This window comes from Coenobita brevimanus, unplaced genomic scaffold (genome assembly GCF_032717465.1).
Source record: "Coenobita brevimanus isolate Jiangsu-jjx unplaced genomic scaffold, ASM3271746v2 jjx.HiC_scaffold_1228, whole genome shotgun sequence".
Classification (NCBI taxonomy): domain Eukaryota; kingdom Metazoa; phylum Arthropoda; class Malacostraca; order Decapoda; family Coenobitidae; genus Coenobita; species Coenobita brevimanus.
In genome coordinates, this window is record NW_027642043.1 from 1 (window position 1) to 26425 (window position 26425).

Genomic DNA, 26425 nt, shown 5'->3' on the forward strand with positions numbered 1-26425 from the left:
CCTTGGGTGGGAAAGAAGGTCCAGATGATGATGATGATGATCATTTCGTTTCGTTTTGTTTTTAAAGGCTCCAACATGCTTGCATGCATCGGCCTTGGTCACCTAATGGCAGTTCTCCATGCTGCATGATCCATTGCACCCTCCCTGTTCAGTCCCTTAACCCTGAGGTCACTCTTAATGACCTCGTCCCATGTCTTTCTCAGTCTACTCCTCGTAACCCCACCCCCAATATTAACACTTCTAACCTTCCTCACCCAATTATCATCCCCCATCCTCTTCACATGTCCAAATCATCTCAGTCTACCTCTCCTCATCACAACACCAATACACTCCAGTCCCATCCTACCTCTCAACTCTTCCATCGTAAACCCAGACCCCCCAGACCATGAACGCAGGGACGCACTACACATCCACCTGATCACTGTCATTTCTGTACATCTGAGCCGGCGAATATCCTCCTCCTTCACTGTACTCTTCCCTACATTCACCTTTAGATTCCGTTTCTTACACACTCTCCCAAACTGATCCACCAAGCCTTGCAGCTCCCCTTCGTCTTCATTTAACAACACAGTATCATCTGCAAACAACAGTACAGGGAGTTTCCAAACGCTACACTCTCTCACCAGGGCCACTCCAACATCCACTACCCTACCTTGTACCTCTTTTATTACCCCATCCATGTACAGATTGAACAACCATGGAGACATGACACATCCCTGTTTCAATCCAATATTCAAAGAGAAAAATTCACTTAGTTCACCATCCACATGCACTGCAGCCTTAGCACCATCATACATACTCTTCACAGCATTCAACAACTTCCCATCTACTCCAAATATTCTTAATACTTTCCACAATCCTTGTCTATCCACCCTGTCATATGCTTTCTCCAAATCCATGAAAGCCGCATACAACTTCTTTCTCTTCTCTAGAAACTTTTCCACTAAAGATCTACGAATGAGTATCTGATCTACACAACCTCTTCCCTTCCTAAAGCCTCCCTGTTCTTCTCCAACTAATTTCTCTGTTCTTTCTCTAACTCTGTCAATAAGTATCCTACCATACACTTTTCCTATTATACTAAGAAGACAAATGCCCCTATGATTACCACACTTCTTTTTCCCCTTTACCTTCATACAAGGGAATAATTATACCTGACTTCTAATCCTCCGGGACTCTACCTTCCTCCCAGGCCAATCTGCACATCTTCCACATCCATTCTACTACTATCTCTCCCCCATGCTTCAGCATTTCACCACACACTCCACCAATTCCTGGGGCTTTCCCCAATTTAACTTTCTTCATTGCTTCCACAACTTCTATCCTACTGATTTCTTCCTGTCTTCTCACCTCCCTCCTTTTCCCAGCCATTCCCCAGCCACTTATACTCGCATTACTTCCATCCTGTATGTTCAACAATTCCTTAAAGTGTTCTCTCCATCTGCTCACTTTTTCTCCCTTCTCCACTAGTAATTTACCATTTTTATCTTTCACTCCCCTGCTAACCTCACTTCCACCCTGTCTTACTCTCTTCACCTCTTACCAGAAAATTTTCTTAACAGTCCCTCCACTTTACACTCAAATTCCTCATCCACTCTCTTCTTACTCTCTCTTACTAATCTTTTCACTTCTCTCTTTCTTTCTACATATAACTCTCTCTTCCGCCTCTCAACTTCTTCCACGCCCCTATTTCTCATCCATTCATTGTATCCTTTCTTCTTTTGTGCCACAGCCTGTCTCACCTCTTCAGTCCACCACACTGTTCCTTACACCCCCCTCCGTTTTCTCTTCCCAATTCATATATGCCCAATCGTTCTTCCACTTCTCTCTTATACTCTGTCTTTTTCTCGTCCTCTTGTAACCTTTCCACTCTCCTTGCAACTACTCCTTCCTCTCGTCTTTCCCTTCTTCTATTTCTCCATCTTACTTGGATCCTAATTCTGGCCACCAAGTAGTGGTCAGAAAGTCCACTCCCCCAACCTCTATAAGCTCTTGCATCCATTACACATCTTGGCATCCTTTCATCCACACACACATAATCAATCATTGCCTACCTTTCATGCAGTTCACCATATATATATATATATATATATATATATATAGCTTCAATGAATGCCAGAAAGGTCTCCCTGGAGCGGAATAAAATTCCCTGGAGTAAGGCAGAATTATATACAACATTATATACTATACACTGACAGCAATAATATGATTCAAAAATGCATCACACTGAATGCAACGATTAAAGTGAACAACCCAGCACTTGATGCATCAGTGCCATGACCTGTGGTGTTTCACATATACTGTATAGCCTGTGGGATGGAGCTGAGAATTTCCCAGGACTCAATTATGACTACATAATAGCTATCTGAGTGAGGGAGAAATGGCATAGACTCAATTCTGTATGGAGGAAAAAGAAAGAAGAGTGAGTGAAGGAACAACACACAGAGGCAGTAAAGGCAATTGGACAAGACACCTGGAGGAGTAACAAGGAGTGTGAAAAAGCCAGGAGGAGTACCAAGCATTGGGAAAAAGTTACTCCAATGTACACCAATTTAGGACATACAACTTAGGGTTAAGGCAAAGCTTTCACAGCCCAGAACATTTAACCTTCAAACTGATGATGTATTTTGTATTGTTTTTGTGATGGACAGTAATGCAGCTTTTATCAACCCCATCACTGCTACACAACTACCCAAAGCTGCATGAAATTGTCCAATACTAACATACCCTGTAAAACACATATAACACTGGTTTCAAGGATTAATATTAAGATAGTGACCTGCTGCCTTGCCACAGTTTTACATGATGGAGAGAGAGAGAGAGAGAGAAGGGGCAAGGGGGGCCTGTCCCATTTCCACCTTCAGATCACAGGGGTGTGATATTCTGCAACCTTATTCTTGATCATTCAAGGGTAGGGAGACAGACCAATGTCCCTGGCAACATCTGTATAGAACTACCCCTTGACACCCATGAAGTCATGTGTCGATGTATGTTTCTTAGCAATGCGATACATTGCTATAATGATGAACAATAAGTCAGACACATATTTGGGATAACGACGGCAAAATGGTCACAAACTCACCAGAACGATGACTCCCAGTAAGGTGACTGAGCCAAGATGGTTGCCCATTTGCTGTGGTCATCTGCCTTTCATTCAATTTTGTGTGTGTATGGCCAATGAAATGCCACTGCTATCACAATATAGCAGTGCAAGTAACAAATGGTGCAGTGTGCAATTTTAAACACTGTATACTATTTTTGTTTGACATACTGAAACTTGGGATTTGGAATCATGTGTGGCAACGACAATGCCCCTGGTGGAAAGGGTGGTGCTACTCAGGGGTGCCAAGGGCAAACGGAATGTTTTTATAGATTTTTTATTTGACAGTCAAGGGCACCCTCCCTAACCACAATGAACCCATTCTATCGACCTTGGTACATGATAAATCGTTGTGATAGGTTTTCACCTGACATAATCCCATTGTACAGAGAGACATGAGTGTACAGGATTCAAACCTGCCTTTACAGCATCACTGTTACCCTGAACCAAGAACTCTACCACCAGATCATCAAGAGTCATACAAAAAGGAAAAGGTCATGTAACCAAGTTTAAGAGATAATGCCCACACACCATACAAACAGAGTATTATATGGTACCTTGAAGGAAGTACTGGACTGGTGTGATGTCAAGGTGGTTTGTGATGATGCAGTGTTGACGGCAGCAGTTTGATACTCTCATTCATGGCTCTTACACCTGGTAAATCCACACCAGTCACCTGGTGTCAACTGCCTCTAACCCAAACACGATTCTTCATCTCTTGTACCAACATGTCTCTCTTGGTCATCACATGGTCCTCTGTACTCATCTCCCTCACACTGAAAGAAAAGTGTACAATTATGACACTACACACCAACTTTTTCTCTTTTAGCACCAACAGGGTACTTAGCTATCAATTAAAATTCCTGTACAGAAAACTCCAAAACCATATAAACACAATTTTCAAATACATTTCAATTACTAGGGAACTGTGCAGCTGAAAACAAACTTCATTACTACCCTGATAATTCTCAGCTGATGAAAAGGTGAGGTAAACAACTCAGACCGCGATACAACCCCACCACACCAGAGGGGGGGGGGGTTGGCTGTCGACAGCCGTGGTTTAGGGGTTAATATCTGGGCCAAGTTAAGGTGAAATGATTATAGAAACAGGGTTACTGGATACAAGGCATGACATACCAGATTGTTTATGATATGAATGACGTGCAGTACATACACAATACACAATACAGTATCATCCTGCTGATATTGCTAATGATGTAATGATGTTTTAAGCCTAGGTTATGAGGTTAATGTGTGTGTGTGTGTGTGTGTGTGTGTGTGTGTGTGTGTGTGTGTGTGTGTGTATTTTTTTTTAATGCTTGGAAGAAGGAACTAAAGGCCAGGAGCCTGCAAACCGTAAAAAAAAAAAAAGCGAGCCAAATTCAAGATCCGACCATTTCAAGATGCGTGGACACACTGCGTTTGAAAGACTAGAGATCATAGCTAGCAGGAAATACAGAGGGAGGCAGTTCCAGAGTTGACCTGTTGCATGAGGGACTGGGAGTAACAGTTAACTCTTGCACCGTACACAACTAATTAAAAAAAATCCTATCTACACTATAAATTATAACTAGGAATAAATTCCCATCTCTCCCTACAACTAAAAATAAATGAACAACAGAATATGATGCTAGTCATTCCATACCTTACTAGGTAAGACTGTACTGGAGGATTATGTACAGCCTTCACTAACCTCATACCAGGGGACTGATGCTGGAGTAGGGAACCTTCAAATGGTGGCACTGATGTAATGGGGTGGCTCAAATACCATGTTATACAAATATCTATCAGCTACTACCGTAAAAAAGGCAGCAGGACTCGCAAATAATTTATTGAAGTCCACCCTCTGTTGTGACCGAGATTTTAGGTTGACTTTGTTCAAATCCCACATCAGACCTATCCTGGAGTTTGCCTCCACTGTATGGAATACAGGCTACCATGGAGACCTGAGGCTCCTGGAGTCTGTACAGCGCAGATGGACTAAGCAAATCAATGGCCTGTCTGAACTCAGTTATGCTGACCGTCTGAAAACCTGGGTCTGTATTCTGTGAAAGGGAGACTGATCAGAGCTGACCTCATTAAATGCTGGAGAATCTTCCATCGCCAGTCCCCAATTGCACCGCCAGAGCTTTTTTCTCTTCCTTCATTAACTCACACCAGGGGCCATAGATTCAAGGTGGCCAAGCCCCGCACTTCAGCCGAGTGTAGACACAGGTTTTTCAGTATCAGATGTATAGACCTCTGGAACTCTGTCAGATGATACTGTTTGTGCTGACTCAGTTGCATCATTTAAAAAGTCCCTCCACTCACAGCTAGGTCACATCTTGTTCGATTATATTGAATAACTACGAATCATAATTCGAAGTCCTTCAAGTAGTGCAACTACCGTGCCTATGCCACAAAACTCAGCCTACCTAACCTATTTAACAAAATGAATCTAACCTAACTTACCCTGATGGTCCTTTCTGACTCATCCGACATGCTATCGCAACCTAACCTAACCCAAGATCCTCGAAATTACAAATATTAATAGAAAATAGAAATATTAATTTGCACACGAAAACACACATACACTAAATGACAGCAAAAATCCACTTGGTATGTTAAGATCGCCCGTTAAAGACGCGAAAAAAAAAAATAAATACCTTGAATTATGAGCATCCCATTTCCGTATTTCGTCAATAATCTGTCTCTGAAATATTATGATAATTCGCTGCATATTACGTGGCTATCTTTTGATGCCCCTAATATATAATGGAAATGTTTTTACGGATAGTGTAAGCAAATTTAACTGTGCACATTTGTCACCTGGCCACACCTTACAGTTCCTGGGCCGACTACACACGGACGAATTTCCTCACATTATCCGTAAAATCATTTTCACTATACATCAGAAAAACCACAAGATACCTACCTAATAGGGAGTCAATCATCGCTATGTTTGTGACACAGATTATTAGCGATACATGGTAATTACACCGCACCTACTGTAATGAAGCCTACCTCCATCGTCAACAACCACCTGGTTCCAATAATGGTGCAACATTGCATATTACATACAAGCATTTCTTGTACCTGTAAGTTTAATTAAAACTTTGGCAAGAAGTTATATATATATTTTCTAATGCAATGATCTTTTCTACAGCTGTAAATACGTTCATTAACGGCCGAAATCTTCAAGTGTCTGTATGAGTCGAAGGATTTGCATTTGTTAGAGAGTTATGGGCAGGCGGGAAACCTTCGAATTTTGGGAAAACTTGAATAATACAATACTCAGGCTCTACACTCCTCCCACAGTTCTTTGTGACTAGCACCAAATTCTGCAGATTAAGTTTTTGCTATAGTATTCAAGATGGCAATTTAACGCCTAGCTAAACTGGTTATACTTTAATGCAGCTAATGCCAAAATAATTCAGTTCCCATTAGGCCATAGGAACATAACTATTAACACAGGCCAATATGACAGATCATGAGAGGGTTAAGATGACTATTAACTATCTGACTTATGTAATACTTTTTTTTTATTTTAACCCTACTGAGCTATTGACTATATGAATTTACCTCTGTGCAGTCTATCAGTCAGCCCATCTGTCTGCCTATTAATCTATCTTTGTCTTTCTAATGTGCCTGTCTATTTATATCAGGCACCTTAATGGAGGGATGGAGTGGTCTATGAGAGAGGGGGTGTGAGCTGGGAGCAGGGCAAGATGGCAGGGGACAGGGTAACGTGAAGGCGATTTGTTTGTGGTCACCCCTTACAGGTTTAAGGCGTTTGGCGATAGATAGATAGATCGACCTTTATCAATGATGGGTTTGTTATGAACAAATCACCATGTCATCCTGTCCCCTGCCATCATGCTGCCCTCCCTCCACTACTTAAATTTCAACAACTCACCTGACAATGACTCCCTTCATCCTTTCTCTTCACCAGTGGTAGGTTTACGCCTTAACAAAAAATTTCTAGGAGCAACCAGACAGATGACCGCTTTATGGCACTCACTGCATTCATGCCCTGATGAGCCTAGGGTTACAGCAAGTCTGGCACATACAACCTACAGTAGCTACCTACAAACCCTCAACCACTCATCTGTACTCAAGGTGCCACAGACTTCACAGTGAATTTTCCTTAATTATCATTCACATTATACTACAAACAGAAATTGTGTTATTAAAACTATATACAGTTTTTATTGTCAAGTAACCATAATTTGAAATGTCAAATGGACCCATCACCTGCAGACCAGCAATCGTCCCTGCAGGGCCATCCCTTTACTGGATGGATGTTGCATCTGTCGCCCCACACAGTTAGCAGTGGCACCTTATCAGGCTCCACATAACCTTGCCAGAGGGAGAAGCCTTCTTGTGGTGGCACTGATATAACAAGGCAGCTGTTCTACCCCTCACCTCCCTCCCTATCCCCTGAAAAATGGACTACAAGCAGGAAACATGTCATATGTGACATGTGATTCCACCCATTCCAAATCTATGCTGACAGCTGAAGTGATGTCCTGATATAAGCTTAGGATGTGATGATGTTTGGCAGTGGTGGTGTTAATGAGGGTGGTGCTGATGTTCATCAAGCACAGTACTAAATACTTGAAGTATGCTATGTCAAAAATACAGCAATATAGCTCAGTGATACATTCAAGTTCAATAACATTAAAAATTTACTATTCTTAATGATCTGTGTACACAGATGAATACGCAGGAGGCACAGACAGGACCAGATATGTGGAAAATGAACAAAATAATTAACTCTGGTATGAACACTGTTTACACCTCTGATATAACTTAGCTATTTGAGCACTTAATGTTTGTGTAATGTTAGCCACAACTCACTCCCTGTCCTCCAAAAGAGGTTAGTTTCAGCCTCCGGTCCATTGGGTTCATGTCCAAATGAGCTTAGGGGATGCACCAGCACTGTCTGGCAATTGCTTGGCAATATTAGTTGTCAGTGGGGAACCTTTCAAGGTCTGAGTTATGAAACCATCTTGAATTTACTCTTGAATCTTGAGGGACATCTTATGTATCTTACTTTGGCCCATGTCAAAACTTTTACTCACCACTGGGAACCTCCAGAGGTCTACAGGCTAATTTTTCACTGAAGTAAGCTTCAAATGTTGAATATTCCAGTGAAGATTATCATACTTCCATATTCTGATACTGTCAGCTGTGAGGGAGGTGAGAGAGAGAGGGAGACGACCAACAAAATAACATTAACACTGACCAACACAAGCCAAGTTCTTCTGAGTACACATCCCAGGCATGATGTGAACAATTCTGAGTGACCAATTCATCCATCCATCCATCCATCATCCAATCCTATGTTGCCCCATGAGGACCGTAGAAGCCCGGGGCTAGGCAGTTGGTCCTGACGTTTAAGATGAGACCAATTCGTATGGTAAAATATTCGAACTCGTGCGGTGCAGACACACACACTAACCCTGTGCTTCATTACCTCTGCCAAAGAGGTTATATTTTTGTCTCTCTTTGTCTGTGTCTGTCTGTCTGTCTAACTGTTAGCAACATTATAGAAAAATGTGAATGGAACTGCACCAAATAATGATTACTGACTGAGGACCAGCAAAGGAACAAATGATTAAATTTTGGAAACAAACAGATCAAAGGTCAAGGTCAAAAAGGGTGGTGGTGCTACCTGGGCAGAAGTATGCACTCCCTGAGTGCTGTTGTTTCACCATGTCAATTACATACTTCAGGCAAGTGTGTCAGCGGCCTTATGTGTACAATCAACATGACGTTACCTAGGCCCATGTGGCTCATGATTTGGTAGACAGGTGAAGTGTATATGAGTGGTCCAGGTTGGTGAAGCCTATGGGTGTGTCTAGTGAGGGAGAGAGTGAGTTACCCGAGCACCACAGTGATACACCACACACCCGCCATGCATAGACAAAAAAATCTGTGCTAGACTCTACCCCATTTAAAAAAAAAAAATACTTTGGTATAACTCCACTTTTTAAAAGCTACAAATATTTTGGTACCCTTTGGCAATTTATACACAACTTGAGCATACTGTGAAAAATGATCTGGTGCTAAATAATTCTTTGCCAATGCTGCCAGAATATATCTTGATACATATATTCACTGCTTGTTCTATCCCAAACATCTTTGCTTTTCCTGCCTTTCTCCTGCCCTACTCTACCCTAACCTACTCACCTTTTCATCGTGCAGTCCTGATGCAACCATATAGGCGTCTCCAATGATCTCGATCTTGTACACTTCGTAGAGTTCGATACGAGAGACGAACATCTTGTAAGGTGCATTGAGGAGCGAGATGACCTGTTGATATACAAGCAGGGAGAGAGTTGGTGTTGGTGTTGTTCATCAACCTGTCTGCCTGGCTGAGCTGGCAAGTGGTCTGGGAGAGTTTGTGAAAACTATGAGAAGGATTTAATTGATGTACTTTATTATCTTGTGGTAGGTGGTGGTGACCATCATCCACTCACTTGATGTAGTGCTGCCTACTTACTCCTTCACCTTTATCATTCTTTCTCTGTGTCTGCCTGCCTCACCTTCCCATTTCCCTCATTTTTCCTGTCATTTTTTATTCCTCCTCTTTCCTTAACAGAAGGCTTTACATTGCATGACAAGCCTAATGGCTGCCTGTATGCCAGGAAACCACTTACAAAGCTGGGTGGTAACCATATAACCAACCCACACGTGTTACCTACGTGTCCACAAGTGGTTTGGCGGAGAGTTAGTGCACCTCCCCGTAAACAACTAACTCAAAGAGCCACCCCTTACGGGATCATGGCGTCTGGCTTTAGGTGGATAGACAGTGATGCGGAAATGAACAGTATGCAATGTGAGCTGAAAGAGATGGTATCGTATCATGTTAATATCATCTAACTGGTTTTCTTTTATGTAGCTAATGTATTACGAGAGATGGCATTTGTGTTAAGACTGGTGAAGGAGAGTAAGAAGAAAGTGGATGAAGAGTTTGGGAGGAATCTGAGTGTGAAATGGAGGGAGAGTAAGAAATTGTTTTGGAAGGAGTTAAATAAAGTAAGGCAGTGTGAAAGGGGAAATAGTAGGGGAGTGAAAGATAGGAATAATAGATTGTTGGTGGAGAAGAGAGAGAAATTGAGGAGATGGAAGGAGCACTTTGAGGAATTGTTCAATGTAGAAAGTGAGAGCAGTGTGAGTATAAGTGGTTGGGGAATGGCTGGGAGAAGAAGAGATGAGAAGAGGGAGGAAGAGATCAGTAGGTCGGAAGTAGTGGAAGCGATGAAGAAGATTAAGTTGGGAAAGGCCCCAGGAATTGATGGAGTGTGTGGTGAAATGCTGAGGTGTGGGGATGAGATTGTTGTGGAGTGGATATGGAAGTTGTGTAGATTGGCTTGGGAAGAGGGAAGGGTTCCAGAGGACTGGAAATCAGGTATAATTGTTCCTTTATACAAAGGAAAAGGGGAGAGCGAAGTATGTGGTAACCATAGGGAAATTTCCCTTCTTAGTGTGACTGGTAAAATATATGGTAGAATACTCATTGATAGGGTTAGGCATATGACAGAGGAGCTAGTTGGAGAAGAAAAAGGGGGATTTAGGAAGGAAAAAGGGTGTGTAGATCAGATATTTGTTCTAAGATGTTTAGTGGAAAAGTATCTAGAGAAGGGAAAGAAAGTGTATGCTGCCTTCATGGACTTGGAGAAAGCTTATGACAGAATAGATAGGCAAGGTATGTGGAAGGTATTAAGAATATATGGAGTGGAGGGGAAATTGTTGAGTGCTGTGAAGAGTATGTACGAAGGAGCTAGGGCTATGGTGAGAGTGGATGGTGAGCTGAGTGAGTTCTTTGATCTCAATGTAGGACTGAAACAGGGTTGTGTGATGTCTCTATGGCTGTTTAATATATACATGGATGGGGTTGTAAAGGAGGTGCAAGGTAGGGCAGTGGATGTGGGGGTGGCTCTAATGAATGAGGGTGAGAGTTGGAAGATTCCGGTGTTGCTGTTTGCTGATGATACAGTATTGTTGAGTGAAGATGAATGGGAGTTGCAAGGTTTGGTGAATGAATTTGGGACAGTGTGTAGGAGGAGGAAGCTGAAAGTTAATGTAAACAAAAGTAAAATTATGGTGTTTGAGAGGAATGAAGTCACAGAATGTACAGTGAGGTTGGATGGTGAGGATATGGAGAATGTGAGTGCATTCAAGTACTTGGGTAGTGTGATGAGTAAGGCTGGAACTTTGGGGGATGAAGTGTGTGACAGGGTACAGCAGGGAAGGAAGGTTGTTGGTTCACTGAAAGCAGTGATGAGAAATAGAGAGGTGAGTATAGAAGTTAAGAAGTCACTGCATGATAGTATTGTGATCCCTACCCTGATGTATGGAAGTGAGGCGTGGACCTTGCAAGAGGGGAACAAGTCAAGAGTGAGAGCAGTGGAAATGAGTTACTTGAGAGGGGCATGTGGAGTGACATGGAGGGACAGGTTGACGAATGAAGAAGTGAAGGAACGTTGTGGAGTACATGTGGATGTGGTTGAGAAGATTAGGAGAAATACACTGAGGTGGTTTGGACATGTGGAGAGAATGGAGAATGAACGTGTATGTAGGTGAGGTGGAGGGAGGCAGAGGTAGGGGTAGACCGAGGATGAGGTGGAGGGATGGAGTTGAGAGGTATATGAGGGAGGGGGGGTGAGTTGGGTGGAGGGTAGTCAAATGGTGGGTGACAGAGCTACTTGGAGGCGTTTTGTCTGCGGCCACCCTTTGCGGGATTAGGGCGTCGGGCTATAGATATATATATATATATTTTTTTAATGCAGATAACATATTCTGAGGGATAGTACTGTGTTAGTACAATCTATCAAGGTGTAATGTATGTAGATAGTCCTAATGTGTTAGAAGGTATGATACTTGTGTCAATCTGATCTTTGTAGTTTTATGTTGATACAGTAGCATGAGAAATGGCAGTTTTCATTATGGTATCCTCTATACACTTTCCCTGTGTGCAGATACTGTATTACTAGCTTGGTTTCATCTGAGAGAACTGGGGAACTGAGTCATCTATCTATCTATCTATTGCCAGACGCCTCAATCCCGTTTGGGGTGGCCACAAACAAATAGCCTCCACATCGCCTTGTCCCCCGCTATTTCACTGCCCTGCTCCCAACTCACACCCCCCTCTCTTATATACCTCTCCACCCCATCCCTCCATCTCATCCTCAGCCTCCTCCTCCCTCTTCCTCCCTCCACCTCACTCACATACACTCTCTTCGTCAGTCTTTCACCCTCCATCCTCTCCACATGGCCAAACCACCTCAATGTGTTCCTCATAACGCTTCCTATCACATCCACATCCACACCACAACGCTCCTTTATATCCTCATTCGTCAGCCTGTCTCTCCTTGTGACTCCACAGGGTCCTCTTAAATAACTCATTTCCACTGCTCTCACACTTGACTTGTGTCCTTCCAACAACGTCCAAGCTTCACTTCCATACGTTGGCGTTGGTATCACAATACTGTCATGTAGTAACTTTTTCACTTCCATGCTCACTTCCCTGTTTCTTATCACTGCTTTCAAGGAACCAGCAACCTTTCTTCCCTGCTGTACCTTTTCAAGCACTTCATCCTCCAAACCTCCATCCTTACTCATCACACTACCCAAGTACTTAAACGTACTCACATTTTCCAATTCCTCACCATCCAACCTCGCTGTACATTCACTGACTTCACCTCTCTCAAAGACTATCACTTTACTCTTCCCTACATTCACCTTTAGATTCCGTTTCTTACACACTCTCCCAAACTCATCCACCAAGCCTTGCAGCTCCCCTTCGTCTTCACTCAACAACACAGTATCATCTGCAAACAACAGTACAGGGAGTTTCCAAACTCTATCCTCTCTCACCAGGGGCACTCCAACATCCACTACCTTACCTTGTACCTCTTTTATTTCCCCATCCATGTACAGACTGAACAACCATGGAGACATGTCCATGACACATCCCTGTTTCAACCCAACCTTCAAAGAGAAAAATTCACTTAGTTCACCATCAACACGCACTGCAGCCTTAGCACCATCATACATACTCTTCACAGCATTCAACAACTTCCAATCTACTCCATATATTCTTAATACTTTCCACAATCCTTGTCTATCCACCCTGTCATATGCTTTCTCCAAATCCATGAAAGCCGCATACAACTTCTTTCCTTTCTCTAGAAACTTTTCCACTAAAGATCTAAGAATGAGTCATGGCACCATTAAATTTAATGAGTCTTTTCTGTCCAACTCTAATGCAAGAATTAACTGATACTTCCAGTCCTTCATGAATGCAACAGGTCAACTCTGGAACTGTCTTCCTTTTCCTGTATTTCCCGCCAGTCTTTTCAGCACACTGTGTCTTGGTATCTCTAAAATCTAAATGAACAGATTTTGAATTAATCACTTCTTATTTTTTCCTGAAGGGAACAATTTTATAGGCTTTCAGCCTCTGCTTCCTTCTTCCCTGGCTAAACAAACAGAAGAAAAAAATAAAGAGAGGAAATGGAGGATAGACAACTTATTATTATTATTTTTTTTTTTCATGGCACCTTCAGAGTTCCACCACAGAGCAGCGTTGTTTCAATTTGTTTATACAGGCTCCAACATGCTTAATGTGTTGGCCTTTGTCACTTTATGGTTCTCCATCCTGCTTGATTTCTAACAGCCTCTGTTCAGTCCCTTATCCCTGGGGTCACAATGTATGACTTCATCCCCACGTTTCTTTTCTCTCTCTCTCTTTTTTTTTTTTTTTTTTTTTCATCTCACAACTCTACACTGTGTGGTAATGTATGTGTTCAATATCTCTCTATCTGTTTATGTATTTATCTAAATGTACCTATATGTGCATGTAAATATGGTTGTATATGAATACATATGTATAAATGTGGCTCTGTGTATGTGAATTTCAATGTGACTATGCATATCAAAACATGACTATATGTATGTGTACATAAATGTGCCTGTATCTGTATGTATAGGTAAATGTGCCTATATGTGTATAAGTATGGTACGTAAATTTGGCTGTATGTGTACGTGTATGCAAATGTGCACGTATATGGACCTGTATGTGCATGTGTACATGCATATGCCTGCATTTGTATGTGTATGTAAATGTGCATGCATATACGAGGTCTATTCAGAGGGTATCTAACCTTAGACATGACGAGCTTAGAGCAAATCCTGTATAATACAGTTAGGTAAATTAGAAAGGTAAATACACACACACACAAAATCATCAAGGTGGCTACTTACTTGATAGTGGAAGCAGTTGACTGAGAAGTGGATGACCGTCAAAACAGGTATTTTCAACAACGGAGATTCCATGACCATGCAGCTTCCATAAGGCAGATTCAATGTCAGAACCTGAAGAATATATTATAAATTAACACTTTTCATCCAAGACCCTTGATTAATTCACTGACCCTCAGGTGATAACTATCTTTAGTTAGTATCATGTGATTTTATTCAACCCAAGCAAGGCCTCGTATGTTGGGAGTCGGGACTTATAATCGCACCTCCAGTTTGAAATGCCTATTCTAAGCTGAGAATAAAATGGTTAGAAGATGTTAAGAATAAAATTAAAAAGACACTGGCAGGAATAAACTGAGCGAGATAAAGTGAACAGAAACATGTGATGGTAACACGATTAAAATCACCTTTGGGTAATCAGTCCGATCACCTGGCACTATCGTGCATAAATTAAGTCTATCATGCTGATAGGGGAAAAAAAAAATTCCTGTAAGCTGAATATAACTGCTCTTTTTACAAGGAATAATGCTGCAGAGGGATGCCTTCATATGGTGTGGAACATGTATAGTTGGACAGCTCCCCTCCTGGGTCTACAAACACCCCTAATCCCCTCCCTATCCACCAAAGTGATGGTAAAATACACAAGCAATTTCAATCTTCAGTCCACCAGGTTCACACACATACACACGTTTTCGTTTTTAAAGGCTCCAACATGCTTGCATGTGTCGGCCTTGGTCACCTAATGGCGGCTCTCCACGCTGTACGATCCATTGCAGCCTCCCTGTTCAGTCCCTTAACCCTAAGGTCACACTTAATGACCTCGTCCCATGTCTTTCTCGGTCTACCCCTCATAACCCCACCCCCAATATTAACACTTCTCACCTTCCTCACCCAATTATCATCCCCCATCCTCTTCACATGTCCAAACCATCTCAGTCTACCTCTCCTCATCACAACACCAATACACTCCAGTCCCATCCTACCTCTCAACTCTTCCATTGTAAACCAAGCCCCTCCAGGCCTTGGAGGCAGGGACGCATTGCACATCCACCTAATCATTGTCATTTCTGTACGTCTGAGCCTGCGAATATCTTCCTCCTTCACTGCCATACAGCATTACACTCCTAACACATGCTGCATACAAAGACCCCTTAGCACATAGGGAGAGCCCTCTCAATGTCAGGAGAGGCAAGAGCTCCCTGAACTTCTTCCAACCACTTCTCACCCTAGCCACAGAGCTACCTCCATCACACAACATGTCTCCCAAATAACAAAACTCTTCCACACACTCAAGAGATTCACCAGCAAGTTCAATCCTTTCACGTCTGACAATCTCCACCTGCTCACCCCGGCACGCCGTACAAATAAAATCAGCATTATCTCGTAGTCTACCTCTGATACCACTACATCTCTTATGCACCCATTTATCACACACACTGCACAAGATGGAATTGCTTCCCACGCCCTTGTGGCAAACTGCACATGGCCACTCTCCCTCGTCTTTGACAGTACCGCCACCAACCCTAGATATCATCACTTTTGTTTTATCTGCATTTACCCTTAAACCCTTTTGCCCCATACCATCTCTCCACTTCCTAAACCTTTCCTCCGCCTCCCTTTCATTCTCTGCAATCAAAACCAAATCATCAGCATACAACAACTCCCACGGGAGTCCGTTTCTAAAGTCACGTGAAATGGCTTCAAGTACCATGATAAACAACATGGGACTCAAGACTGACCCCTGATGCACACCAACATTCACAGAAAACTCATCACTCAAATCTCCATTCACTCTCACCTGGGTGTGAGCACCCACATACATGGCCATAACCACCCTAACCAGCCACTCCTCCAAGCCAAGCTTTCTCATTGCCCACTTCACCACCTCTGTAGGGACTCTGTCAAAGGCCTTTTCCAAATCAATAAAAACAAAATAAAGATCCCTTCTCCTACCAATACATTTTTCCTGAAGCTGTCAAACAATGAATATGGCATCAGTGGTCCCCCTACCTGGCATAAACCCAAACTGCATCTCATCAATATTCACTCTTTCTCTAATCATACCTTCTAAAACTCTCTCCATTACCTTCATTATCTGATCTAAAAGCTTTATACCTCTGTAATTTCCTTTTCCAGGGCATCACCCTTCCCTTTATACACATTTACAATTACACTCTTCAGCCAATCATCTGGGACAACACACTCATAAATAATCCTATTTATCAGGTCAGTGACTAAACTCACCCCTGTATCGCCTGAGGCCTTCAACATTTCGGCAGTCAACCCTGACACAACTGCTGCCTTCCCCACCTTCATCCTGCCTATTGCCTCACTCACAGTAGCAGCATCAATCAAAGGGCAAGGGCCAGACACTGGATCTGCTGGCTCCAAACCCTCTCTGTCCCAGTCAAACTCCTTCATTCAACAACCGGTTATAATGCTCTCTCCATGCATCTTTAATATCCTCACTGTTCAGCAGTACCCTTACTTCATCATTCTTCACACACTGCTCACCTATAATATCCCGATTATCCCTCTTCACCTGACCTGCCACCCTAAATATCATATTTTTCCTTTCCCCATGATTTAGGTTATCAATTAAAAGTCTCTGTGACTCAGACTTTGCCCTGTACCTGGTATACCTCTCTTCTAGCCCTATGCTTGGCAGCCAAAAATTCCTCTTTGCTACCAACCTTCTTCCATTCCCGGAAAAGCCTTCTTTTCTCCTTAACTGAAGCTTCTACACCCTCGTCCCACCACCAAGTTACTTTATGTCTTGGTGGTCCTCTTGCCCAACCGCATGTTACATCAGTAACTCTCAAGAGATTGTTCTTGAGGGCTCTGTACTGTTCATTAACGCCTCTGTCTATAGCTCCCTGTTCAGCCACCACTCTCCTCAACTTGCTATAGAAGGCATCCCTTACTACTTGGTTTTTCAGCTTCCATATTTTCCTCCTAGGTACATAAGTCCCCTTTTTCATCAATCGTTCCTTAAGCACCATATCACAAATCAGTAGTTTGTGCTGCTGCACACACTCCTCACTTCCTATAACTTTAACATCCCTCACTAACCTCCTATCGGCCCTCCTAACCAGAAAATAATCTATCTGACTGCTATTTCCCCCAGACTCATACGTAATTAACCTACTGTCTCTTTTCCTAAAATACGTGTCGCACACAATCATGTCCGTTGCCTCCCCAAACTCGAGCATCCTTTCCCCTTCTGCATTCCTTATACCATATGCACATCCCTCTTGCACTCCTTCATAACCTTGTGCTCAGTGGCGGCGCCAAGGGGGGGCTTGCAATAATGAGCCAAGCCCCCCCAATATTGCCAGATTCCAAAGGCGAATTTAGGCAGGACGTCCCTTATTTGAACTTTCAATTTTGTATTACTATTTACAAATAATACACAAAAGTTGACGAAACGAAGTGTTATAAGTTTAGGAAAAGATTCAAGACAATAGATTAAATCGTGATTATTATTTTTAGCTGTTAGCATTTAGCAGATTCTGAATTATAGTAATTTCACGGAAATTACGGAAAATTTATCAGTTGACTCAACTTCTAAGGAAAACTTCCAGCCTAGTTCTAATACTAAGGGTAACTTATGTTATAATATATTCTGTGAAATTCTTGTAATTCAGATGGTTAGTTTACATATCCTATAATGAAAATGATAAGTGAAAGTAAAATACAGCATTATTTTATTAAACTACATTAGCCATTCTTTTAGTGTATTACGACTGTACGATTATTATCTCGTCTTCAGAAATATAATTGAATGTCGATTATGTCATAATTCGAGGCAGGAAGTTAATAAATTTGAATATATTTGATTAAAATGAAGTAAAGGATTCACACTGCTATAGGGCCTACATGGTCCTAGGCTCCTAGCCTAGCCCAGCATTCACGAATCAAGTGCACGATGAGCCATTCCTGTTCGATTCCCGTCAGCTACCAGACCAGTCTACCACGCGACGCGGTTGTGTGTAGATCTCCGAGTCTGTTGGCTGTTAATTGCTTAGTGCAGTAGACACTGAATTACTGAGCAGCTGAGCTTATTAGTTGTGGTTTTCGTCTTGCACTGATTTACAGGTATGGTGTAAGTTGATTTTTTTCTACTTACAAATGTATATAGGCTACTATAAGATTATAAGAAGCTGTGGAAGGAAGAATAAAATAGTGTGAAAATATCTGGTCTGTTGTAATGCTAATATGCAGTTTTATGCTTCTGTGATCTGTGTGCTTGTTTATGCTGTTTTCCCTGTTTATGAAAGTAACTGATGGTGGTTTATCATATTTGATCACATAGGCCAGGTTGATCATGGAACGCTACCTGTTACCCAAGATTCCCAAGAAGAGGCCGTGAGATGATGATCCTCCTACAGACACACCTGCTGTTAATGAGGACCTGGACAGTGGTGATCGTGATTGTGAGTCTGCAGCCTTACTAGGTGAGGCTAGTGCAGAACCCCAGCCACAAGAGGGCACTTCTCACACCCATGGTGAGAAACTACTACCTGGACCCAAGGACCTGAGCCAGCTTCCAGATAGTGGTCCCACCTGTCCAGACTTGAAGAGATACCCAGCCACAGAATACAGTGGCCAGTCAAGGTCATTCAACAAGAACTGGCGTGATCATCATTCGTGGCTGGAGTACTCCACGACCCTAGATGCTGCATTCTGCTTTGCATGTCGTCATTTCGGTCATGTACACTTAAGCAAATGTGAGAAGTCCTTCACCCATGACGGCTTTCGGAACTGGAAGAAGGCAACCTCATCTCTGAAGTCTCATGTTAATTCAGCAGGACACAAGTTTTCTATGCAAGCTTGGACAGAGTTTAAGATGCAGAAAGCAACAGGTTCTAGGATCCTACATGCTTTTACTACCAACCATGAAAAAACTGTAAAGGAAAACAGACATTACATTAGAGCAGTAATAGACGTACTGCTCTACACAGCCTGCCAAAATGTTGCCCAAAGAGGTCACAAGGAAGACACTGATTCTGGCAACAAAGGTAACTTCCTGGAACTGCTGGACCTGATTTCCAGGTATGATGACATTGTCAAAAAGAAACTGAGTGGTGGTCCTGGCAATGCTAAATATACGCACCACGATATCCAAAATGAACTGCTCGCCATCATAGCTTCAATAATCAGAGAGGACATCAGCAACGAGGTCCTAAGAGCAGAGCATTTTGCCCTAATGGTGGATGAGACCAAGGATGTCAGCAAACAAGAACAGCTGTCCATTGTGGTGAGGTATCTCCACAAACAGAGCCTTCATGAGGTGTTCCTTGACTTCACAGCAGCCGAGGGTCTGGATGCAGACTCATTGCTCAACAAGATCTTGGAGACCCTGGCCAAATGTGGTACTGACCACAACGCCTGCATTGGCCAGTGCTACGATGGAGCTGCAGTCATGTCAGGGCACATCAGTGGTATACAGGAGAGGTTTAGGAGAAAGGTACCACAGGCTGTGTATGTCCACTGTTATGCTCACAGGCTCAACCTTGTGCTCGTTGATTGTGTACACAATATCCAGGCTATACAGAGCTTGTACAAGTTCTTCTCTACGTCAGTAGTACATGAAGAATTTATAAAGGTGCAAAAAGAATTAAATCCCACAAGGCAGCACATAGAGTTGAAGCAACTGTCTGACACAAGATGGACCTTCCAACATGCTGCTTGTCTGGCAGTGAAAAGAACCCTACCTGCCATAGTGACAACCTTGAAACGTCTCATGGAGGGAGACAATGCACACAGAGCCACTGAGGCAAAGGGCCTGTGCATCCTGCTAGATCAGCAATTTGTGACAATTCTGATGGCCATGGAAAAAGTGTTACTGATGACCAAACAACTGTCAAACCACCTCCAGTCACATGACCTTCAGCTGGCCTCTGCAGAGGACTTGATGCAGTCTGTCATGTCTGGACTGACAGAAATGAGGACTGAAGCTGCCTGGAAGGAGTTAGAGGAGGCTGCTGAGGATTTGTGCAAGGTAGTTGGGATACGCACTGAGACTGAGCGTCCAGGTAGACAACGATCTGCTCCCAGACACCTGGATGAATTCATCATAACATCCAGTACAGGTCAGAGGGATGGAGCTATACCAGATGCCAGGAGAAGGACCTTCTATGCCATCATAGATAGAATGCTCAATGAGCTGAGCAGGCGATTTTCATCTGATGCCTGTAATGTTCTGATGGGTGCTGCTGCCTTGAATCCTAAGCACATTACATTTCTGGACAAAAAGCGCTGTCAGGAATGGCAGCCAGTTATGGAGTGGCAGAGGGTGATCTTGCAGTGGAGGTCCACCAATTGACAAGACTAATAGCTAGGAAGAGAGACAATGGCCTGGAAGTGTCCACACCACTTGAGCTCGCAGCCATGCTGGAGTCAAACAAGGACGCCTTTATAGATCTGTATAAACTTGTATGCATTGCAGTGACCCTCCCTGTCACCTCAGCTGCCTGTGAGAGGAGCTTCTCATGTCTGAAACTCCTCAAGACATACTTGAGGAACAGCAGTGGCAACAACCGCACCAGCAACCTTGCTGTAATATCAATTAATTCTAGGAGGGCCAAACAGCTGAACATTGATGCCATTATAGACACATTTGCTGCCAATCACCAGAACAGGCGCATAGTTTTAAAGTAACGTGACAGTCGTTACACCTTGATTTAAAAATTCTTCTGATTCTTCAGATTGTATTAACTTCATAACATAGAATTTTTTTCTGTCATGTTAACTGCTTGCTTACACATGATGTCTAAATTAATTGAGTTAAACTTCAATCTTATGGAATAAACTGGAAATAATAAATGTTATTATGTTGCGTATACATTAATCTGAATTTCCTTGCTAGTTTTATGTATTTCATTTGGCAGAATTTTTGATGAGATAAGAAATGTTATACATTAACACCGCAGTTTCAAAGAGTACAGGTGTCTAAAATGAACCTCAGTACATTCGGATATTATGAATATGTACATATCAATTTTCCATCAACACTTCAGTTTGATGACATTTTGTGAAGCCCCCCCACATTTTACCCCAGCCCCTCCTCAGCCCCCCAATGAAAATTTCCTGGCGCCGCCACTGCTTGTGCTGCTTCACCTACATGACCATTAAGGTCCCCTCCCACAACCACTATCTCATCATCCTGCATACCACCCACTACATGCATTAAATCATCCCAAAATCTATCTTTCTCTGCTTCATCCAATCCTGGCTGTGAAGCATATGCCGATATAATCACAGCTATCCTTCTACCGAACAGAATTTTCACTACCAATATCCTATCGCTTGCTCTCATAACATTCATAACATATTCCACCCATTTCTCCGCAACCATCACACCAACACCTCCATATCCGTCTGTCCCCCCTTGCCAAAACAACTTATAGCAACAGTCCTTCCCAACAATCTTTCTGGCTAATAATAAAAAAAAAACTGGACCACCAAATTCATGTCCAGATGGGCCTAGAGCCAAAACATAACAATGCAGACACATTCAGACACTTACTAGAGAATGAAGGCAGAAGGTGGAGTTTTGTTCCACTTTTTTTCTCACTTCCTCTTCTCCTCTATGACAAAGTCCATGAATGACAGTCCAAACAGCTCCTGAAAAAATCATTTCAGTTTTAGAACCTTGATTAAGCTGAATAAAAATATCTGATGGCAGCAAGAACATCATCATCTAGAGATAATGAGTTGAAGTCCAGATGACTTAACCATACGAAAAGCTTCCTTAATTGCTTTATTTTTAATTTTTTTTCTGGAAGACAGCAGGAGGTGAAAGAAGAGGGACTGGGTGGAGTTAAACTGGGGAGGAGATGAGGTGAGAGGAGGTGTAATGGGAGTGGAGGGAAAAGGTGCAGTCAGACTGGGGAGGGAGATGTCACAATATAAAGAGATTTCACAAAATAAAAAGATGCCACAATGAATTGAGATGTTACAAAAATGAGAAGGGTCACACAAAGGTTTACGAGACTCCCTATCATCTTCTTACCATTATATTTCTCTGTCATGTGATTTGATGCATGTGATTTGATAACCACATTAACTGAGTTATCGGGTAAAAATACAATTCATTATCTGATAACTTATTCTGGACTTATAAATACACAGTACAGCAATGCTGTCTTTATAAATGTCACACATATCCTGTCTTTTCAGTGTCAGAGTTTATAATGTTCAGTAACTCTGACTTCATCATCCAAGGATACTTTCCATCATAATACTGTATTGTAAGCAATATGCAGAAACCATAACATAGCTGGTTCTCAAATACATCAATTATAAGTTACTATGTACAGAAGTAGAGAAGCAAGCCTTACATTCAGTATTAACACATTCCTGCACCCGGCCTGAGGTGATTCTAATCCTCCATCTCGCACCAGTGTTTTACTAATGAGCGTACCTCACTTTTTTTTTTTTTTTTTTTTTTAACAGATAATGGATGTAAAAATTACTGGTGGAATAAGTCACGACGCTGGGAATTTTAACCTTACTGCCCCACCCTGCATACATTTTTTTCTTTTTTAACACCTTTCTAAAGCTCTGATTTTAAGCTGAATGCAAAGCAAGGAAAACTCACTTCTCTGGGAAGAAAGTATGGATGAGGAAAAAGAAACCTAAAGTAAATGAAGATAAACATAACTGTAAAGACACAGAATGCAGAGAAAAAAAATTACCATGCCATCCTGATCTTCTTTTGAAAGGAATCCAGACATGGAGGTGATATGTGAAAGGGGAAGGAGTGGAAACGGATTGTTCCAGTCAATCAAATGTGCTGGTCATGGAAGTGTGGGAATTTGTACGGAAAGGGGAAGGGGCTTGGAAATATCTTATTCAGCACAGTATTATTCTTTGTAATAAAACAAAAAGTACTGACTGCCTAATAACCTTTGTACAGTTCTCCTAGGCAGTGGAGGGGTGGCAAGCTTTGCAAATTTGTGGAGGATAAATCTTACTGAGGGGCTGGGTTGATGGGCAGTAAACACAGCAGGGAACAATGCCAGACAAAATCTTGGCTGCTGGCTTTATACTACCATTCTAAAACTGCTTTTGAGCCATTTTTCAAACTAATGTTTTTTGGGTGTGATATCACTGTTGCAAAAGTGGGGGTGAAAAAGTAAGATGCAGAGATGACATCATAGGTACAGGGAAGTGTATAACAATGCTTTTATCATTGTGAAAGTCTTGACCCTTCATCTGCTCATCCATAATAATTTCTTGAACATTCTGAAATTTATGACTGATAAATATATTGTTCTCTAAAGAAATCTATCTATCTATCTATTGCCAGACGCCTCAATCCCGTTTGGGGTGGCCACAAACAAATCGCCTCCAAGTCGCCCTGTCCCCCGCCATTTCACTGCCCTGCTCCCAACTCACACCCCCCTCTCTCATATACCTCTCCACCCCATCCCTCCATCTCATCCTCGGCCTCCCCCTCCCTCTTCCCCCCTCCACCTCACTCACATACACTCTCTTCGTCAGTCTTTCACCCTCCATCCTCTCCATATATATATATATATATATATATATATATACCCCAAAGTTAGTTAACTCTATTACTACTAGGGGTTTCCAAGCAACAAAAATCTGGCATTAACCAGAATCAAATAACTACTGTAGATGTGGAAGGACTTGGGTTATTCGGTATGGTATCCTTAGTGATATACAGTAATGTCAGGATACTCTTGTGCCAGAGAAAACTTAAGCAATGAATCACCTTCCCTCCCTCTTGACAGGTTACAGTGCCTATAACCCTAATGCACTGCAGTTTGTATATTTCAATATTCCTTGTACTAGATCAGGTTTGGTTCACATTTAATTCAATAGTCAATATCTTATCAAAATCTACTGACATACAAAAAATTCATACAATTGGCAACATTTTGATTTACTCACCCACTGGACATAGCCGTTTTATTAACTTCCTAACATCTTTTCTGTATACAATTCATGAACTTATGTACAGATTCTCAAGCAGTACATTACAGTACTGTATACGGTTGGCAAATGCACCTCAGAGCTGCAGTGTTTAAAGGTAAAATTGCTAATTTTTTGCCAACCTTTATGGTAAGAACATTATTTTTTGGTGTAGAGTCTCAAGACTGCTAGGAAATATTTATATTTTTGAGTGATGTAGATGGATTAGTCTGTGCTGACTTGCACTGTTATACAGTGTCTGTGCAGCAGAGATTGTACCAGTAAAGAAAATTATAGTACTGTAGAAGGGACATTCTTAGTTTCTAGATAATGTCAAGAGACTGTATTGTGTATGGAAGTGTGTATGAGTACTCACACAAAAAAGCAAAGCAACATTCCAGTGGTAAACACTAGAGCAATTTATGTTCCAAATGTAAATCATATTCTGTTCAATATTTTCCTTTCATATATTGTTCTAAACATTGTAACACAGACTTGTTTGGCTGTGAGTGTGTGTAGCCTATGCAGTGGCCATCCCTTGACAGTATACCACTATTAATTTTTAGTCTCCCTGAGCACAGGAATTAACACTCCTCAGATACCTTACACAGATTAACAGTAATGAAGGAAGAGGTGTTTGGTTCCAAGTGATAAGTTTGCCATGCTGAAGGAGACGAGACATTTAAAGACTGTAAGTGGTAGGGAGAACCCGTACTAATGGAAGCTTGTCTGTTAATATCGTTACCACAAGACAAAATGTAATGTTTCAACACCACAGCTGTGAAAAACCTTGGTAATATCTCATTTACAATAATTAGTGTTCAGTGGGTGAGGGGAAGTTTGGCGTACAAAGTAACCTGTACAGTATACCTGATACTGTAACAAAGCTGTTACAGTTATTAGGCAACTTATATACCATAAACTCTCCATTCACAAGGTCAGTAGTCAGATTCAACATTTTGATGTCTACCTGATCAATCAAACTCAGTGTGTGTGTGCGTGCATGCATGCATGTCTCTGTCTTTCGCTCTCTGTCTGTCTCACTTTAAATGTCTGAAGTGAGTCGTCTAGGCCTGGGTCCCTACACTCTGACTGGGGCAATAAAGGATTAGATGATGGATGGATGAGTATACAATCTCTCTTTCAACCAAGATGAATGATTTAAGTAGGTACCACTGAGTTACATACCTCAGTTATTACTGCATGTTAGTCCCAGATCTTTCTAATCAAACACAGCAGCCAAAATCAGAGTTTATGGTCTGTTACCAATGTGCAGTTACACCACTTTGTACTAGGCATATAAGAGGCAAACTTCCCCTTTTAGAGCTGTGAGCAAGAAGATAATTATAAGCCTGTATATAAGACAGATATTTGTGCAGAAACTTCAAGTAGATTTTACCATCAAGTATCAAGAAAATTGTCTGACTTAATGATTGTGATGGAAATGTACAAAATTGTCCAGTATGTCTGTAGGTTATAGGAAAGCTTTTAGTGTCTGCCGTGCTTTTACAAACATGTGACAGTGCTCTAATCACGACAGAATTTTAATGTACAGTGTGTGGTTACTTGTAGTAGTTTATATTTCCTCTCTGTTTTAAGTCCCTACAATCACCAAACCAATGTTAACAGTAACCTTCCTAGTAATCTCAATTCCGTGCTGTATTTCTGTCATTTTGGAGATTTCATAATGCCTCTTTCTCAGCAAAATATTTTGCCTATTACATCTTATTTTCCTCTTGTAAGATGCTGTTATTGTGAATGCCTAATGCCAATCTGTCTGGCTGAGCAGACCCACTGACCACAGGTAAGCAACTGGTTCTATGGATCCGTCCTACAGGTACGGTATAGTACATACACTGTACAGAGAACTGGTACCCCTTATTGGTAAAAAGTGTTTCACCGGGATAGGACCAGGGTTGTTCTCAGGGCAAGGTGCAGGAAGCATGAGGAGGTTTGGCTCCTGAGTGGACAACTCAGCTGCTCCACCCAGGGTCACAATGCCACCACATGCAGGCTCCTCTTCAGCACCTGCTTTTGTAAATTACTGATGCAAACTAAGGCCATACTTGAAATAAAGAAATATTAAGGAGAAAGATAAGGTGTAATATGCATACCTTAATTGCAGAGAAA

General features: G+C 41.9%; 1 protein-coding gene across 1 annotated transcript; it reads left to right on the forward strand.

The window, feature by feature from the left end:
* The first annotated feature begins 9868 nt into the window (after window positions 1–9868).
* On the forward strand, window positions 9869–20678 carry LOC145389531 (zinc finger MYM-type protein 1-like). Its single transcript, XM_080264804.1, has 2 exons — window positions 9869–9923; window positions 18742–20678. Exons 1-2 carry the CDS (start codon window positions 9869–9871, stop codon window positions 20676–20678), a joined length of 1992 nt encoding a protein of 663 aa, XP_080120930.1.
* Window positions 20679–26425: the final 5747 nt, after the last annotated feature.